The 19,623-nt window shown below is 37.2% G+C and overlaps 3 protein-coding genes across 3 annotated transcripts; 2 read left to right on the top strand and 1 right to left on the bottom strand.

The window, feature by feature from the left end:
* Nucleotides 1-388: 388 nt before the first annotated feature.
* LOC107848484 (protein disulfide-isomerase 5-1) lies at nt 389-6,906 on the top strand. The gene is made up of 5 exons (XM_016693259.2): nt 389-700; nt 3,601-3,659; nt 5,138-5,313; nt 6,345-6,450; nt 6,621-6,906. The coding sequence occupies exons 1-4, from the start codon at nt 593-595 to the stop codon at nt 6,437-6,439; spliced, it is 438 nt and encodes a 145-aa protein (XP_016548745.1). The 5' UTR covers nt 389-592; the 3' UTR covers nt 6,440-6,450; nt 6,621-6,906.
* A 1,098-nt stretch (nt 6,907-8,004) lies between these two features.
* LOC107847447 (elongation factor 1-alpha) lies at nt 8,005-11,920 on the top strand. The gene is made up of 3 exons (XM_016691695.2): nt 8,005-8,920; nt 9,582-10,060; nt 10,734-11,920. The coding sequence occupies exons 2-3, from the start codon at nt 9,599-9,601 to the stop codon at nt 11,616-11,618; spliced, it is 1,347 nt and encodes a 448-aa protein (XP_016547181.1). The 5' UTR covers nt 8,005-8,920; nt 9,582-9,598; the 3' UTR covers nt 11,619-11,920.
* A 236-nt stretch (nt 11,921-12,156) lies between these two features.
* Nucleotides 12,157-18,313, bottom strand: LOC107847446 (ABC transporter G family member 3; the record flags this gene model as incomplete). Its single annotated transcript, XM_047400011.1, is given in 11 exon segments — nt 12,157-12,446; nt 12,634-12,741; nt 12,920-13,192; nt 14,040-14,126; nt 14,249-14,440; nt 15,094-15,222; nt 15,498-15,611; nt 16,083-16,254; nt 16,927-17,213; nt 17,504-17,583; nt 17,672-18,313. Coding segments are annotated over 11 exon segments (2,172 nt in total). The 3' UTR covers nt 12,157-12,188.
* Between the last annotated feature and the right edge of the window lie 1,310 nt (nt 18,314-19,623).

Raw genomic sequence — 19,623 nt, 5'->3', positions numbered from 1 at the left:
CATTTGTTTATCCGACTAAGACATTATATGTCCAAATGCACAAACTTGAGCTATTATTTTCTGAAAAGGCCATAGAGTGTGCTCTTTTTCCTGTTTTTTTTTTTACTAAAAATTACACAAATACACAATTTATGTTTTTAATATTACAAAAAATCTCAACTTCCTAAACATATTACAAAAATCCCAATATATACACAGAATGCTATGTATATGTCGGTTATGTTATATATATTAATAGGGAGAGAGTAAAGTAATTAAAAAAATAGGAGAGAGTGTAATGTTATTTATGTTATTTATACACATATCAGATTTTTAGTATTTTTTTTATTTTAGCATATGCTGTCTTAGTATTTACTATACATACAATTGAACTTCTGGTTGACTGAACTGAACACTAGTTAAAGTACTTCCTCTTTTCTTTTTTAAATAAAAGGACAAAATAGTCCATAACTTCTTTTACGTATATATTCACAAACACACCTTCTCTTTCCTTCTTCTGCCCTTTTCTCCTTTCAATTCCCCATCTTCTTCAATTCGATTTAGGCATCCAAATCTGAGCAATTTTTCATTAGAATAAAAAATTTGGGCTGCAATGAAACTCTATTCGTTAATCTTATTGTGTTGTATCTTTCTGTTGAGTTCGATGTACATCGGTAAAGCTGAAGTGATTACCCTTACAGGCGATACGTTTAATGATAAGGTAAATAATACACTTACTTTTTTCGTTGCTTTTGTTAGTACTATTTTTAGTCTGATTTAATTGTTTTTAGTGTGTATGTATGTTGCCCCGACTCTTGAAAAATACTGTGAATATGCTACTTTTAAATTATCTGAGATAAAAAGAAACAACACTAGGTGATTCTTCTAGCTTCTCCTGGTTCCTAACTTTTGTGAACAGAGTTACCTGATTTCATATGTATAGCAGGTAACTCTAGGAGTTTGCACGTATCCTGTGCATGGGCGGACCGACACATAAATTTTGGGTGCTCCGGCACCCACTAAACTCGACGCGGAATAGGTATAATTATATAAAAAATATATGAAAATGGGTATAAATTATATAAAAGCACCCACTAAACAAGAAATTGATTAGGTGCACTGGCATTTAGGTTGATCCTCCATTGGTAGGTGTGGTCGGGTTCAAACCTAGTTGAGGTAATTTTTTATTTTTTTACTGTAGCAAGCACCCGCTCTACTTAAATCCTGGGTCCGCCACTGATCCTGTGGATGTAGTCGAGGTGTGATAGCTGTTGGTTGTGGGTGGGAGGTGGTAGGTATGCCATGGATTTAGTGTTAGTCGAGGTGTGATATCTGTTGGTTGTGGGTGGGAGGTGGTAGGTATCCCATGGATTTAGTCTTAGTCGAGGTGTGATATCTATCGGTTGTGAGTGGGAGGTGGTAGGTATCTCATGGATTTAGTCTGAGGTGTGTGAAAGCTCCGATTCTTCAAAAATACTGCCATATCTGTGTGTGCGGGATTCTCCTAAATTAGACAACTTTTGTAGAATTTGGCATGCACCCCGTCAACATTTTGAAGATTTCAAGCAACATAGCATTTAGTTTGTTGTTTTTAGATCAGATATTAACTTTGCCGTTCAGAAAAGTTTTAGTATTTAGATAATCTGTAACATGTATGTTTGACTTTTCAATTAATTATTGCTCTTATTTTGCTGTTGTATTTGTTTTCAAGATGATATTTCATTAGTAATCAAGTGATGATATCTATATTTGACCTGGTTAATTTGATGGTTTGCTCGGTGTCTTTTGGTTATTTTTGCCAAAGTAAGAAATGAGTGTTTTCGTACTCTATATTTGCTCGAACTCTTCAAAAATGTAAACAGGTGTGTGTCGGATCGGCCTGTAAGTAGTATATTTTTACGTATACGACATGGGTACAAAAACATTTTTGGAGAGTTCGAGGTCCCTATCGGTACCTGTTACGGATCATTTTGGGTGCAAGTGCTCTCACAATGCAAACTTGTCTAATTCTTCCATTTTGACACTTGAACTACAGTTAGTAGCTATTAAACACTTTATGTTGTAGAAAATGTACCTTTTGAATGCAAATTTGATAATTCTAAATTATGTGTGGTGCATGAATATGACATGCTATGGCATGCAAAACAACGCGAATGAGAACGACATGTCAACTAAAGGAATAAAAAGAAGAAAAACCAGCCATCCCCAACTCCTTGTCGTCCCTTACGTGCCACTTTCCCAAATGCGTTGTCATCCCTACGTGCCACCGCCCTAAACGCCTCGTCGTCCCCCCTACCTGTCACTGTCCCAAACCCATCGCTAGTCAAGTCCCCATTTTCTGATACCCAATCACCTCGTAGTGCAAGTAACACCCATTAAGCTGAATTCTAGCTGCTATAGATTGAGAAACCAAGCTGTCAAAAAGGGTGTTTAGTTGTTGTGAGTAAACCCCAGATGGGTCTTGAAATTTCTAGTTGGCACAACCACAACGTTTGTGAGTTCAGAGGATGATTGAATAATGATGAATGAAGCTAGAAATAGGAAAACCAATGGAGAATGTTTTAGAAGTTTAGATGGAATCATTTCAGGATTTGAATATTAGAATAACCATGAGATGCTTTCTTGGAAGAATTTGATGTCGTGGGGTTAGATTTGGTTTTTGGTGGTTTCTAGATTATTTAATAGGCTGAGAATGAAGAAGAAAGTGAATTATTTAAACTTTTTGTAAAAAAAGGGAAATTTTAGTAGTGGCATTCCTTCGGTTACGGCAATGGTGGAGGGATAGAAGAGGAATGTGGTAGATGGTGGTGGGCGAGAGAGTAGGAGGAAACGAAAGAAAAGAGATGTTCCACTTACGCTAAATAGATACTACTCCTAGTTCAGGTTTCAAAATGTAAGTGTCGACCAAGTTTAGGAGTCTACTTATGTATTTGGCCTTAAATTATACACCGTTTGGTTGCTTATTTCTTATTAGTTATACCATATTTGCTTTCTTTATTTATGTTGCCATAAATAATACCTTCATAAGTTATGCGGATGAAACATGGAATAAGAATAAGGTGATTGAAACAACTAAAGAGACAAAAAAGCCTCAGGTTTTCCCTTGTATACCAAAAAACAAAACATTGGCCGATGATTGATTCTATAACAAACATGATTGTCTGGACATTCAGAAGCAACTCCAATTACACATTGCCTAGTTTAAAGTAAATAAACTTTTAGCTTATTTATAAAGTAAAAACATACTTTAGATTACACATTGCATATTTGAAACAAATCAAACATACAACAAAAATAATCTCAACATTACAATCCATATATTACTAATCCTTGTATTACCATCCCCACATTATTAAAATCTGCAATACTGATTCTGCATAATTTTTTTCTGAACCAAACGACCCTCAAGTACTGAGACTGGTTTAATAGGTAAGCAGTTGACGTGTTTAGTAAAATATTTAAGTTCTCTTTATGTTTTCTTATGATTTGTTTTACCATCAATTTGTGGTCAACGTCGAACCAAATAATACTTGCACTATTGAGTTTGTAGATGTTGTCTTTTTGCAATTCCTTGAGTGGCTTCCATACCATACTCATGTTGTTCTTTTGGATTTCATTTAGATAAACGAGAAGGACACGGCATGGTTTGTCAAATTTTGTGTTCCATGGTGTAAGCACTGGTAAGTCTTTCAAAACTAGTCTGCGTTAGTATCTCATCTTGTCCTTCTGTATAAATGGTGGATTTGTCTGGAATATACAGGGATGACTAAATTATCGAATGTCAGCAGCATCTGCTTCCTTATAAAATCATGAATTGGGAGTAAGCAATTATAACCATTTGGAAACTAGGGCGAAATGTTTTTCTCCTGAAAAGACAAGTGCAACTTAGTGTTTATTGCTACGTAAGTCTACTATCAGGATCAAAATGATAAACCAATTAGGGCAAAAATCTTTGAAAGGGATGCTTGTAACATGGTTCCAAGCCATAGTTGCTGTCTCCACGTTAACCAGCGTCGAACATTCTTTTGTTAGCAATGCACATATGAAGAATCCTCTTGGTAATACACTTATCGCTGCTCTGTGGAGTGCTAGGTGACATCTAACTATTTTTGGTCAAATGAAGGAAAATCTGGAGCATGTTTTATATACATGCTAATTACCATTATTAGCATGTTGCGCACTTTCTTTTGTCTAGACTATAACGTAGCAGAAGGTGATCCACATTCTCACCCACTTCCTTGCATAAGTAAAACCAATTAATGCAAGCAACTTTACATTTCCTAAGGTTTACGTTTTCCGCTGTCAAAATCGCCCCTCTTGTAGCGCTGACTACGTGATAAATACCTTCCTTGGAACCATAGGGATCCAAATCGAGTTCCATGGAGAACAATCCTCCTCCCTAACCAAAAGCTTTTCATAAGAAGCCTTCACAGTGAAAAACTTTGTTATTGTTATTCTTTTTTGATAGGTAAGGTAGAAAACTTTGTTATTTCCCAACTCTCATCTCAAAGCATCAGATCTATCAGCTGGCTCACCATGCTAATGAAGTAAAGCAAGCAAACTTTAAAACTCATTCATCTCCTAATCTTGGAAATCCCTCCTGTAACTCAAATCTCAAAACGTCCCTCCCCCTAGACATCTCCTGATTTTCTGGACACCAATGCATACATGGAAACTCATTCTTTAACACAAGTACCCACACCATTTATGGCTCCAAAAGTTTTCCCTACTCCCATCTCCAACTCTAAAGAGATGTTACCATCAAAATCTTCCCACACCTTCATAATATTCCACACTCCACACTCAAAACAACATGGCATAATGACATCATTTGTTCTCCACATATGAACCTTCATCCCACTTGATCCATGAAGGGTTTTCTAGAGTTTCCAGATTTATATTGCTAAAGGTGCCTTGGTGCTCTGTGAAACCTGTAATGCATGAATGTGGCTTGCCTCTTCACTGCAAGTTCAGGCATATTGCTATGATATAAAGTCGTTATATTATTAAGTGAGTGACATAATTAATGGAGAGGATGATGTCTGTTTTACCTTTGCGTTCTATTCATATACATCAGAATTTTAGTCATTGATATGTTCATTGCTATATTTTCCTTGCAAGGTTCTTCTGTTTTACTAATTCTGAAACCTTTTTTCAGCAAGAACCTGGGAACACTTTGGGATGATTTAGGGAAAACAATGGAAGGGGAGGATGAGATAGAGGTGGGACAAGTTGATTGTGGTACAGATAAGCCAGTGTGTAACAAAGTTGATATCCATTCATACCCTACATTCAAACTCTTCTACAATGGAGAAGAGGTCGCAAAGTACCAAGGTAGAAGGTTTTTCATTGAAATTTATCATAGCTATCTCAAAGTCGATTTGAAATATCCTTTCTCTTGTTTCATAATACAAGGATACGTAATTTGGATTTGTTTTTCTACTCAACCCATCTGTATCTGCTCTTCTGAACTATCCTGTGATTATATCAGTCCGTGTAGAAGAAAATATTGAAGTTAATGCGATAAAAGAAGTGTTACATATCATGCTTTAAATTTTTCATTTTAAAGTGAAGTGAATTCTTGAACTAGATAATAGCGTAGAACTGTGTCAAACACATTTCGGACATCTAAAACTAGCAAGTTTGTCACATGAATTTGGTGGAGGCAGCTTTAGCCATTTCTTGCTTAGGTGCCAGGGGCATTTAGTTATCAAACATGTTTGGACATCTAGTAATGGAGCTTGTGGACCATGTCAAATTACTTTTAGGACGGGTGTGATGAATTTATGAAGTTGAGTACTTCGCTGTAAGGTCAACCACATGAAGAATTCTAAAAGAGGTAGATAAGCAGCTGAAATGCTTGGTTATATAGCAGCCACATTTAGGGATTTATTTCGCTAGCAAGTCGTCACAAGTTCAGTTCTTATATGAAGTTGTATTTTTGTTACATTGACCAGACACCCACCAGGAGTTAGGGTGCTAGCGTGATGTTTTTAAAAGGAAAGTTGATCAGATTTTTGTTGATAATAATTGAGTGTCTTGCATTCCTCCTTTGCACTCGAGGCTTTATCATCCTGTCATTTTGAGTGAATGAAAGTATAGGTTTTCTTCGTTCATTCTCTTTTTTACGTCTTAATGTTCCTTTAGTGTCTATCATAATGTTAAGACTGAATATTACCATAAGATATAACCACGATTTTTCACCCCCTCTTGTACAAGACATTTGAACTCCTTTGTCCCAACCCTTTTGCTGCATTGTCTCTTCTTTTCATTTGATAATCGACTGATTGTCAACTCGACGATTCTAAGTGATTGAGATCAATGTCTGGTCTCTTATCTTCTGTACTCTACTTCTGTTGCTGCAGGAACGAGGGATATTGAATCGTTGAAAAATTTTGCACTAGAAGAAGCAGAGAAAGCAGCCACAAAAGCTGAAGCAGATGATGATAAAGAGTTATAACTTGCTGTCAGGTAAAATCTAAATGCCTCTGAGTTTTGCATTATTGGAGGCAAAATTTTCTTTTTATCTGCATTTCGATCTTATAATCATTTCATACAATGTGGAAAAGCGCTGCATTCATCCTCATTTTTTCGGTCCAAATTCACAATTTTCCTGCTGAAATGTGGTTTGACAATGACAGGTAACAAGTGCATTTTTGCTACGTTTCACCGGAGGGAGTGTTTCCTAAGCAAAATCTGGAGAAAAGTCGAACGAACGGATGAAGACTGCCATCGAGTCTTCATTTATAGTGGCACTAGATTGACGATGACCTATTTCCCTCCTAGTTTTTTTGTCTAGGTTTTTTGTTAATTTGAATACACTGGCATTGTCAAACGAAATCGGCATTAAATTTGTTGAATGACTAATGTAAACTTTGAAGAAACTCAAAAGGAAAAGGGGATATTGCAAAGATGTTAGACATGAAATTTGTTAGTATTCTTTTTTGCAATGACTTTTTAGAGTTGTCATGTGATCAACAGGTCATGCGTTCAAGCCGTGGAAACAGCCCCTTGTAGAAATGCAAGGTAAGGCTAGACCTTTGTGCTCCGGTGCTTACCCAGACCCACACATAGCAGGAGCGTTAGTGAATCCGGCTGCCTTTTTTGGTATCTATTTTCTCTAGTTCTTATGATTTGGAAGTGCCAAGTGGCATTGTAGACATGAAATTTATTATTCTTATATGCAATGACTTTTTTAGAGTTGTCATGTGACCGGGAAATCATGCGTTCAAGTTGTGGAAACAACCTCTTGCAAAAATGCAAGGTAAGACTTGACCCTTGTGTTCCGGACTTTACCCAGACCCACACATAGCAAGAGCTTCATAGGATCTTTCCGTCCAGGCGCCATGATGGCTTTTTATTGATTTTGACGATTCGATCTCTCTATGAATGAAAAAGGATGCTTCGGGTCGGGAGTAACCACTAGTGATAAGGCAAAAATTGGAGGGAAGAACAAAGGAAAGGGTGATGCCTACATTAATTCAATTGATTCATCATGGTAGAGAAGAAAAAGGGATCGTATTCGAGCTTTAGATCAATGTCCCCAGAAGCAAGAGTATGCTTGCGTGTTTCAACGAGAACACCGAAAAAACCTAATTCAAGTACGTGCCCTGATCATTATGCTTTTCGTGCGGGTAGAAGCGTATCCTACAAGTACTTTTGGTTATTCCTGTCTTTAGGTCGCCAACCATTATAGTTACGACTGTCTCTCATTGAGGCTTTGGTTATTCCTGTTTTTAGGTCGCCAACTTCTTTGACCTTTCAACACATTATTGTTGGACATCTATTTTTAGTTATTTTTAGTATAATGGATAAATAAAAATGAACGTTTTTAGTATAATGGATAAGTAAAAATGAACGAAGAAAGTACGTATTAATTTTTTTAAAAAAGAAGTGTTGGAATATGTCAACATCATAAGGACATATAAAAAGAAAAATGTGGACATAGGAGGACTTGGAGGCCAAGTAAAATTGACCAATTGCGTTTCAAATAAGTAAATGGAGTTCAATGAATTTGTTTGAAACTCTCTCTCATTGTTCCATTTTATTTTTTTTTGTGAAACTAGGGTTATTAATATTCTCTCCGTTTAGAAATAGTTAACTTTTTACTAAAAATATTTCTTTTAATTTAGTTATTTATTTATGAAATTAAGAAAATTTTATTATGTTCTTTCAAAATTATTTCTATTATTAATTGGCTACTTAAAGTATATATAATATAATTTATACTTTCAAAACATAATTAATAATATTAATTTGATAAAATAAGCATCTAATTAATATTTTCTTAAAGGAGAGTGACAAGTCAATAAGGATCAACTATTTTAAAAGGAGGAAGGTAAATAATATGTCAAAATTATAAATTTGACTACTACTTCTTTCATTCATTTTACTTTACTTCAGTAATAAAAATAGATGTTTCAATTTACTTGTCTGTTTTTACAAATCAAAGGATTTTATTACTACTAATAATAATTATTATAGTAGAAAAAATATGTATTATTATTAGGAACAAGACTTAACATATGAGATCCCTCCGTTCCTTTTTTAGTTGACACGGTTTTTTTTTTTTTTTTTATAATTAAACTATGTAAATTTTGATTAATATTTTTAAAATATATTTTTAATTATATTATATTATATTACTTTTTTATATAATTTTTGAAAATCTAAATAATGCCAACTAAAAAGTAAGGGGCGAGTATTATTATATGTAGGACTTGGAGGGCAAGTAAATGAGATCAATATAATTGCGTTGACTTGTTTTGATTACTACCTAAAAAATAAATTAAAGTAAGTAAACCGACTTAAGTGCTCACAGTATATATATATATAGAGAGAGAGATATTTGTGGCTCAGTTCATTTATTCTTCATAATTATTATCTTTGTTGTCCAACTTAAGAGAGACATTTATACTTCGCTTTCGTTTGGCTTGTCAAGGTTAGTAGGATCATATATATGATATGCTTCGCTCATTTTTGCTTATTTTATGTTGATTTGTGCCAAATTTGATGTCATCGCTTACTTTATTATGTGGATTTTCTAATAGTTTTGATGCAAATTTTGTTCGATGATACCTCAGTTTTATAGATGAGTTGATTTTAGTTTTTATGCTAAGTTTGATGCAAATTCTGTTCGATGATCGATCAGTTTCTGTTAGTTTTGATGCAAATATAGCAAGTTAGTTTTGATATATTTTGATGTAAAGTTTGCTCGATGATCGCTTTAATTTTATGTAGATTTTCTACTAGTTTTGATTAATTTGATGCAAATTTTGTTCACTTCACTGCTCAGTTGATGCAAATTTTGTTCATTAATTGCTCAGTTTTTGTAGATTTGCAGCTAGCTTTGATGAATTTTGATGCAAATTTTGTTGATGATTGATCAGTTTCTATAGCTTTGCAGCTTGTTTTGATTATTAATTTGTTTCAAAATTGTAACCAAATATGTTTGTCCACATTCTGTATTACTGATTTTTGCTTCCCGGTATGTATGCGTGCCTTTTCTGTGCGAATTGTCAGATTGTTGTGGGCAGGGAGCACATGCTTTCTTTTGTGTTGGTGTATTAACTGGGGAGAGTTTTTTGCTTCTGTTGTTGCAGTCTTTTAGTTGATCAACATGGGTAAAGAAAAAGTTCACATAAACATTGTGGTTATTGGCCATGTCGACTCTGGAAAGTCGACCACCACTGGTCACTTGATCTACAAGCTAGGTGGTATCGACAAGCGTGTCATTGAGAGGTTCGAGAAAGAAGCTGCTGAGATGAACAAGAGGTCATTCAAGTATGCCTGGGTGCTTGACAAGCTCAAGGCTGAGCGCGAGCGCGGTATCACCATTGATATTGCCTTGTGGAAGTTTGAGACAACCAAGTACTACTGTACTGTGATTGATGCTCCTGGTCACAGGGATTTTATCAAGAACATGATTACTGGTACCTCTCAAGCTGACTGTGCTGTGCTCATTATCGACTCAACTACTGGCGGTTTTGAAGCCGGTATCTCTAAGGATGGACAGACTCGTGAGCATGCGTTGCTTGCTTTCACCCTTGGTGTCAGGCAAATGATTTGCTGCTGCAACAAGGTTTGTCCTTTTTTCAAGTTTAATGTTAACTCTGAAGGGCTTATCCGGGAGTGAGAGGGTTAGGAATGAGATTATCCGGGAGAAGGTTGGAGTGGCTTTGGTGGAGGACAAGATGCGGGAAGTTCGGTTGAGATGGTTCAGGCATGTGATGAGGAGGGGCACGGATGTCCCAGTTCGTAGGTGTGAGAGGTTGGCTTTGAATGGTTTCAGGCGGGGTAGGGGTAGGCCGAAGAAATATTTGAGGGAGGTGATTAGACTTGACATGGAGCAGTTAAAGCTTGCTGAGGACATGACCCTAGATAGGAAGGTTTCGAGGACGCGAATTAGGGTAGAAGGTTAGTGCCTGTGGGTGGGTCAGTTAGTAGTTACGAGAGCTTTGGGGTGGGGGTGCCTTTAGTTTGTTAGTATAGGGTATTACTATGTGGGCTCATTTCTGTTGTTCCATCTTGTTTCATGCTTTATTATGAATTTGTTTATTATTCTTTGTCCTGATCCGGGGGTCTATCGAAAACAGCCTTGCTACCTCTCCAGAGGTAGTGGTATGGACTGCTTACATTTTACCCTCCCCAAACTCCACTGTGTGGGAATACACTGGTTTGTTGTTGTTGTTATTAATGTTTAACTAAAGGAGGACGATGTGTCGTGTTTGCTAATATGTTTTGGTTGCCGTCAGATGGATGCGACCACTCCCAAGTACTCAAAAGCTAGGTACGATGAAATCGTGAAGGAAGTGTCTTCCTATCTCAAGAAGGTTGGTTACAACCCTGACAAGATCCCCTTTGTCCCCATCTCTGGTTTTGAGGGAGATAATATGATCGAGCGATCAACAAACCTAGACTGGTACAAGGGTCCAACGCTTCTTGAGGCTCTTGACCAGATCAATGAGCCTAAGAGGCCCTCGGACAAACCCCTGCGTCTCCCACTTCAGGATGTCTATAAGATTGGAGGTATTGGAACTGTCCCTGTTGGTCGCGTTGAAACTGGTATCATCAAGCCTGGTATGGTTGTGACTTTTGGTCCTACTGGTCTGACCACTGAAGTTAAGTCTGTTGAGATGCATCACGAAGCTCTTCAGGAGGCACTTCCTGGTGACAATGTTGGTTTCAACGTCAAGAATGTTGCGGTTAAGGATCTGAAACGTGGATATGTTGCATCCAACTCCAAGGATGACCCGGCTAAGGGGGCTTCGAGCTTCACTTCCCAGGTCATCATCATGAACCATCCAGGACAGATTGGAAATGGATATGCCCCAGTGCTGGACTGTCACACCTCCCACATTGCTGTCAAGTTTGCTGAAATCTTGACCAAAATTGACAGGCGTTCTGGTAAGGAACTCGAGAAGGAGCCTAAGTTCTTGAAGAACGGTGATTCTGGTATGGTTAAGATGATTCCCACCAAGCCTATGGTGGTAGAGACATTCTCCGATTACCCACCATTGGGACGTTTTGCTGTTAGGGACATGCGTCAAACTGTTGCTGTTGGTGTTATCAAGAGTGTTGACAAGAAGGACCCAACTGGTGCAAAGATCACCAAGGCTGCTGCTAAGAAGGCAAAATGAACTGTGCAGTTCAATTCTGGAGATACCCAAACTATCTACTATAATAAAGTATGTTATGCAGACTTGTTTTCCTTTACTCTTGTTGTTCTTGTTCAGTCTTTAATGTGGTTGTTAGGTCCTCGCTTTCCGCCTTGTATGTCAGGCATCTTTTCGCAGAATTGGGTGCTCGACAGGCGGTGGCATAAGACATAGTCGAGTCGTTTGGTCTTTCTTTTGAGGTGCCTTGGTTATCCAAGATAGCTCAAGAGTTCTGTTACTTGTGTTTGTTATAATAAAAGTAAATCTTAATTGTGTGCTGTATACATCCTGCTTTTCCCTAGAGAATATTTGGCTTGCTTTTAATCCCCTATTGCTCAGACTCTCCAAATAACTCCAACCATAGTGCATTTTTATAGACCCGATATGGGTGCAACAACATTTTTGGAGAGTCGAAGCAACATAGAATTTGTTCATCACTTTTAGTAAGCGTACGAATTCTAAACTCCGGCAATAGCTCAAAGTTAACAAGATTACTGACTGTTGAATGCACAGGAGAAACTGAAGCCAAAAGTTGATAGGAGTATATAGTATTTATCTTGAATTCTTTGTATTTTGGTTACATAGAAATAGTTTAGGGAAAAAGAGGTTTTTCCTGACATAAAACTTGAGCAAAACAAAAACAAGAACTCGATACGCAACAGCCATAAGAAACAACACTAACAAATTGTTCCACTTAGAGTTGCTATCAGTAGATATGTCATATACATTTTGCAAAGCCTGATTGCCAGATATCGTCCTCACCTGACCAATTGCAAAAGAGGTCTCGATGTACTCGTTCTCCAACAGTCCCTGAAATAACGATGCAGATTTTTAGATTACATATAAGAGACAACCAGGCTTTCTACCTCCGAGAGGTATAGAGAAGGTCTGCATACACTGGATATGTTGTTGTATATAAGACACGACCACCTAGTGATCACAAGTACATGCATTTGAAAGAACTAATAACAAATTGCTTAGCCATTTTCAAACTTGCCTGGATAGAGTAAGTATGAAAAGCTATATAAGAAATGGGGTACATCCATACTGGTCTGGGCAAAGCACTTCTGATTCTTAAAAAGCCAGCGGAGAGCATCATTATCACCTGAAATGTAGAAGACCAAAGTCGTATAAATCCTAGACAAGGGAAGATCTCATGTGAACGATCCAATTCTCCCGGTTCCCTTGTAGAAACTCATACAGCCTCTTTATCATTGAAATATGTAAACTTCATTCTTGGAAAGTAATATCTTCAACGCATTAAGATTTAAGACGAAACTTACTTGTATGGAGACCAAAATCAAGATGTTCCAGAAGACGTCTTGCCAAATGGAAGTAACAGCTAGCACCAATCCTTCATTTACCAATAGGCATGTGAAGAAATTCAGCACGAAATACATCAGCAAGCTGAACTCATCCCGGAGTCCAACAAGAAAATAGAAGACGAGACTTGACGAAATGGAGATGAGAAACAAGAAAGGTATGCTGGCAAAAAGTTGCCCAAGTAGGAAAATAAATGCCCCAGAATGTTGGTTTGATTCTTCACACGCGTATATCTGCATGTAGTAGAAACAGCCAGATTAGTCTTCGTTTTTCCCCCTTCTTTTCTTTTGAGCTAGATGACCAAACAACAAACTGGCCTACAGCACGTTCACTAGTGAAATCTAACTTTTGCAAAAGAAAGTGAAATATGAATTGAAATCAGTTACAGATTATATAGTTACCTCCATTGAAGGAAAGGTTGGATACATGCTATACTAATTATCCTGTTTACACTTTGTAGTCGAGTATTAAGACATTACACCTGGCGTAGCATTGTAGCCGAAAACATTCAAGTAGACATATTTGATACCATATCCCCCAAAATTGCAATAAGAGTATCATATCTAGACCTCATAACTTCACATTTTAAGCGATCTTTTGGTTCGCATAGAGATGATAGAAAGGGTGGAAAATAACCTCTAGCTAAGTTAGGCGGACTCTTTATTTTTGATGCCGCACCTGTGTCGGATTCTTCAAAAATACTCTAATTTTGGTGAATTCGACACGCACCCATTGACAATTTTGACGAGTCCAATCAACATAGACCTCTAGTGTTTCTGATACAGAGATTGAAACACAGGTTTAACAGAAAACTTTAGTAGGTTCTCTAACATTGATTTTGATATTCCAGGAAATTGAAGCTGAAACAGGATTAAAGATTACATTGTCACGACAAGAACGGTCGTGGCCTAGTAAGCGACCATAAGAGGATGAGTACTGTCTACAGTTTCCCATGTGTGGCCTCTTATGTTCGGCAGACATGCATCTCTTGTATTCATTTCCAACATGAAATCAGTATATGTGCAAGGAATCATTCGCGCGTGCTATCCAAAAGAATCACGAAAAAGTTATAGGGATCACCTTGATTTCTTTCATTTGTGCAGGTACACCGGCAATGCTCAATATAGAGGTGAATGAAACAAATGCAAAAATTGCTGCTACTCGTGTCTGCATCACAATAAAGAGGTCAGTGTTTAGAAAAATAAGAAAGATTTCTAGCAAAAAGTTATCATGGCATGCCCGCACAACATATAGCACACAACTTAATGTCTTGATAGCTATCAGCTTACCACTACAGATGATAAGGTATGCCCCAATCCAGAAAATACAGTGCCAATGCAAAGCGCGAGAAGCATATATAGGATCAACCTAAGCCAATAGTATTTCCACTCCCTCGACATAATCAATAAGGATCTCCAAGTCAACACAGCAACTCGTGTAATGTTGCCTACCATTCCCTTGCTTTTGAGAGATGGACCTTCCTGAACAACAATAGCAACAAATCAGAGAGTATATTGAAGTTCGGGCCCTAGTAGTAACGGTTGTTTCATAAAGCTAAAATCTTACCACTAATTTAGGAAGACAAACTTCTGTTAATGAAAACTTTGAAGTGTTAAGAAGGAAATAACAAAATTTTGAAGTGATGAGGACGAATGAATATGACCAGGGAGTGTATAGCAATTGCATCCTTCAAGGGTTTTAGTCATTTCTCCCGACTACCATTATTTCTTAACCATCAAACAGCGATAATGCCAACATCTTAAAGTACTCCATCCGTTCCAACCTATGTAGCATAGTTTGACTTGGTATGGAGTTTAAGAAAGAAACATAAGACTTATAAAACTTGTAGTTCCAAACCTGCCGGGACATTTATGCGGCTATAAAAACATGTCATCAAGCGTAACATGAAAATTTTCAAGTCAAATTATTTCCAAATACACAAAGATATCATTCTTTTTGGTACGAACTATAAGGAAATAGTTCCATAAGAATGGAACGGTGGGAGTAACCGTTTGACACAATAAATTCATTGTCAACTGAATGAGTTAAATATGTTATCTCCCAACTATAAGGAATATTCAAATATTGGATGAAGTTAATAGTGACAGATAACAGATCTCCTGTAAAAACATACCCTCTCAGTGAGCTTCACTATCATAGTCTCGAGAGCAGCAGCATCTGCTGATGATTTGTAGGTTGCTTCAAGAGTACGTATAGCAACAGCAGTATCCATGTTCACCGCTGACAAGTCTCCGTGGTCATCCTATCCAGAAAACAAGGTCCACAAACTTGAGGAAAACCATAAATTCTTTTTCTTGGAGAAGGGGGGTTGTGAGGGAATTGTTGGGACACTCAGATATTCCTCTGTAAAAGAAGATTGACTCTAAACAATAGAACAGCAGCATGATGGTAGTAAAATCAGCAAAGTAAAACGGTAAATGTTCTATTCATCTTATTAGCAAATAAACCAACAAGAATCAGTATGATTGAGTTGCTAAAGCAACAACTTAAAGAGTTCAAATAGTTTCACATAAATACCTGCCAACTTTTGCACATAGCGATAATCCTGTCAAACTCCGTGTTTATGGCACGCAAGAAATGATCCGAAGGACTTTGCATGATTGGGCAAGGAAAACCAGCATTTGAAAAGTGCTTCACCAACAACAACAACAATAAATGATATGTTAGTTCTTCTTATTGAGAGAGAATACTGCCTAAGAAAACACAGCTTCTGACCCACCACTAGACAAAAATATTAAATCATCCCCCCCCCTCCCTCCAAACCCTTTGATTCTGCAATATTAGCCCTTGGGAAAAAGTCTGGCCCCAATAATTCAAATATATGATTTCCCCTTAGCTAGAAACTACAGGGGGCACTCTAATCCTATAGTAGAGGGTGTCATCTGAATTATTCATGTGGCTTCTAAATTTTCAAATAAGCCACATACCGTCAATTGTCTATGAATCCTACATAGAAGAAAAGAGCAACCAAAGACTTATGGCAACACAAGTTTGTATCATTCAGTATATAATTCTTCTATGTGATGCACGCCTGGTTGCTAAAAAGAGACGTACAAGAATCAAGAAGGATATAGTGGGTCGAAGCATACTCAAATATATTACCTGCAAGCAAGCCAAAGTTTCCCCAAAAAACAACGAATTTCCATTTGAGAGGAGGCAAATGCGGTCAAAAAGGCCAAAAACTTCAGTACTGCTTTGGTAAATGGTGAATATCAGAGTGCAGCCGGTACTTGCGAGTTTCTTCAGTGTAACCATCATCAGAAGTGCAGAAACACTGAATGAAACAATTGATCGAACATCAGGCAACTAAGAGTAACGCATTAATAAACATATATAGAGTGAAACTCTGAAGGCATCAAAAGTTAAAATTGGCTTCTTGTCAAAGGGGAGGTAAATCTCTTCAGCGACATCAAGGTTTTGTGATGAAAGCTAGACTGACAGAGGATCGGCCTAGTTAGGGGGGAAGTATGTGTGGTGTTTGTATGCAAGATTTGGTTCATAATTATCTGATGACTCAACGGAGACTTGAAGGATCTGAAGCGGGTAACATCTTGGTAACTTACGCGCAGGATTATGTGGATTTATTTGATGCTAGCAAATTCAATCTTTTTCTCCGTCAGTGCATATGTAAGTTGTAACACATAACACCAGCCAATAAATCTCCTTGCCCATCTAGTCAATAACATATTAAGGAGGAGAGCTGTATAATGTTTACACTCAAGGTACAGAAAAGATAGAGAATACGTTGAAAATTGGATTTTGTGGCTACTAAATAAGCTCTAGCACACTATACAATCTGAAAGACCATTTTTGCCGATTTAACCCAGATCCAGACACTAAGAAGGAAAGTTAAGTGTGTATTTACCAACAATGAATAGCTTAGTATAAAGTTAACAGCGTTCAGTAACAATCCTTTTGATATTTAAACTTGGTGTAAGAAGTAAACCTGTCAAGTCGATAAAGGGGTTCGTCTATAAATAAAATGTGTGGTCTCATAACAAGTTCTCTGGCAATACTGACACGCCTTCTCTCGCCACTTCGAAGACCTTTCATGTAGCAGTGTCCACCTATAAGTTTATTAGCATAATCTCCCAGTGACATAGAATCAATAGCGTCCTCCACCACACTCCTTTTCTGACAAAGAAACCCAGGAAGTTGAAGCAATGCTGAGTAGTAGAGGAATTCACGCACTGTCAATGTTCCAATAAGAGTAGTTTCTCTGTTAACATATCCCTGTAGACAAACGAGTTCCTTATGAAAAGGCAGAGCTTATAAAGAATAGCGTTTTGCCTACTGTGAATAGCAACTCAACTAAAAAAAGGGCAGCCCGGTACACTAAAGCTCCCACTATGTGCAGGGTCCGAGAAGGGCCCCACCACAAGGGTGTATTGTACGTAGCCTTACCTTGCATTTCTACCAGAGGCTGTTTCCAAGGCTCAAACCCATGACCTCCAGGTCACACGGCAGCAACTTTAACAGTTGAATAGCAACTCAACGACAAGAGTTAAAAAGCGTAGACTTACATATGAACCATAAGGCATGTGCATTTTCGTCCCATTTACAAAAACCTCACCATACATTCTGGCTGAATCAGGCAACCTTCCTAAGGAAGAGGAACAAAAATGGGTTATGAATGATTCATACATATTGACAAAGGCAGTCCAATAGATGTTTCCCTATATAACACAAACCTGCAAGGGCTCTCAAGAGCGTTGATTTCCCTGACTTGGCAGGTCCCATAATTACAGTCATCGTACCAGGTAATGCATAACCATTTGAACTCTTGACCACCTTATCAGAGTATTTCCGTTTTCCCCGTATTGTGACTGTCAAATCCTTCCAGCAAATAGATGCCCCAGCGATTTTCCTTGTAATAACTGCCCCGTCTGGTAAAGGTGGAGACGGCAACGAACCACTATTAATTTTTGACAGGGAAGGGGAGGCTGGTGTAGTTGCAGCATTGATGGAATCGCCTCCTTCGTCCACTTTGACTTCGATATCCGTGTCCTCCCAATCAGGTGAATCTTCAAATGAAATTGGTTGTCTAAGTGCACCAGGTTTCCTCAGGTAGAAGAAATTACTTGATGGCACCCTACTCGCTGGACTACTTGCCGAAGAAGAAGAAGACCTATAATGATCCGATTGGGATTGTATTTCTTCCATTCTTTCAGTTCTCTAATTCTACTCAACTACCCTGAATGACACTCTAAACTGCAAATTGATATGTATTGGGGGGGGACTGCAAGTGTTTTCTCACAAGTTCTTCAAAACTTCTTTCAACCCTCTCGACAGAGCAGCAAGGAACTACTCTATAAATATCCAGTTACAAATAACTGAAAAAAATGAAAATGAAGAAAGAATTACAACACTAATAGTAGAAGAAGAAGAACAACAACAAGAAGAACATGCTCAGTGTATAGTTCCACAAAGTGAGATCTTGCAAGGTAGTGTACGCAGACTATACCACTACCTCAAAGGTAAAGAGGTTGTTTTCGATTGACCCTCGACTCAAGAAAAAAACAGTTCAAAGTAGTCCAGAAAAAGAAGTAATGGAAGTACAAGAAAGCACTAGTAGAAGAAATCACATTCAAACAACTTTACGCATCAAAAGGGCTTTCATATAAACTCTTACGCATCAAATGACACCAATAGTTGGTTGCGAAAGCAAGAGCAATTTCAAATTTATATTAAACCAATCCATCATCATAACTTGATCCAAATTAGTTGCATCAACTATATGAATCTTCAATATTCAGACCAATTTCATTTCAACACTTTAAACATTCAAGCATACTAGAAACTTAATTTCATCTATTTGAATAGAACATAAAGCACCAATCTTTTCATCTCTATCCAATTCTTCGCTAGCAAAAAACTCTAAATAGCATAACCCCAAATGCTCACACACAAAAATACAGCAGAAACAAAAAGAAACTGAAAAAAAAAAATAAAAAAAAAAAAGAGATTCAAGAACACTAGTAGTAAACAAGTGCTAAATATTCAAGCATACTAAAAACTTAATTTCAGCTATTTGAATAGAACATAAAGCACCAATCTTTTCAGCTCTAACCAATTCTTGACACACAAAGAACTCTAAATAGCGTAACCCCAAATGCTCACACACACAAATACAGCAGAAACAAGTGCAAAAATACAGGAGAAAAAAGAATACTATTAGTAAACAAGTGCAAAATATTCAAGCATACCAAAAACTTAATTCCATCTATTTGAATAGAACATAAAGCACCAATCTTTTCAGCTCCATCCAATTCTTGGCAAACAAAAAACTCTAAATAGCATGACCCCAAATGCTCACACACAAAAATACAGAAGAAACAAAAAGAAACTGCAACAAAAAAAAATAAAAACAAGACAAGAATGGGACAACAGATTCAAGCTTACTAGTATTAAACTACTGCAAAATAATTGGAGTCAGTATCAAAGCCAAGATTTTTACTAAAAAGTTCAAATATATGAAAGAAGTAAATACACATAAAAACCCAAGAAGATTCAATACTATATATATATAAAAATATATATATATATATATATATATTTCCGCTGCTCCTTACCTAGCTCTAGACCCCTGGTTGGAACAGCAAAAATGATAAGTCAATCGAACTGGCCAAAAAAGAAAAAACAC

This window comes from Capsicum annuum, chromosome 11, assembly GCF_002878395.1.
Source record: "Capsicum annuum cultivar UCD-10X-F1 chromosome 11, UCD10Xv1.1, whole genome shotgun sequence".
NCBI classification, from domain to species: domain Eukaryota; kingdom Viridiplantae; phylum Streptophyta; class Magnoliopsida; order Solanales; family Solanaceae; genus Capsicum; species Capsicum annuum.
Note: the sequence above shows the minus strand (reverse complement) of the source record. Positions and strands in the feature narration are given on the sequence as shown.

Bases quoted from the DNA above. Each gene is read 5' to 3' on its own strand.
- LOC107848484 (XM_016693259.2), top strand. From the start codon at position 593: ATGAAACTCTATTCGTTAATCTTATTGTGTTGTATCTTTCTGTTGAGT. The intron at 701-3,600 runs GTAAATAATACA...GATTTCATTTAG, and splicing joins GCGATACGTTTAATGATAAG to ATAAACGAGAAGGACACGGC. The intron at 5,314-6,344 runs GTAGAAGGTTTT...CTGTTGCTGCAG, and splicing joins AGAGGTCGCAAAGTACCAAG to GAACGAGGGATATTGAATCG.
- LOC107847447 (XM_016691695.2), top strand. From the start codon at position 9,599: ATGGGTAAAGAAAAAGTTCACATAAACATTGTGGTTATTGGCCATGTC. The intron at 10,061-10,733 runs GTTTGTCCTTTT...GGTTGCCGTCAG, and splicing joins TGATTTGCTGCTGCAACAAG to ATGGATGCGACCACTCCCAA.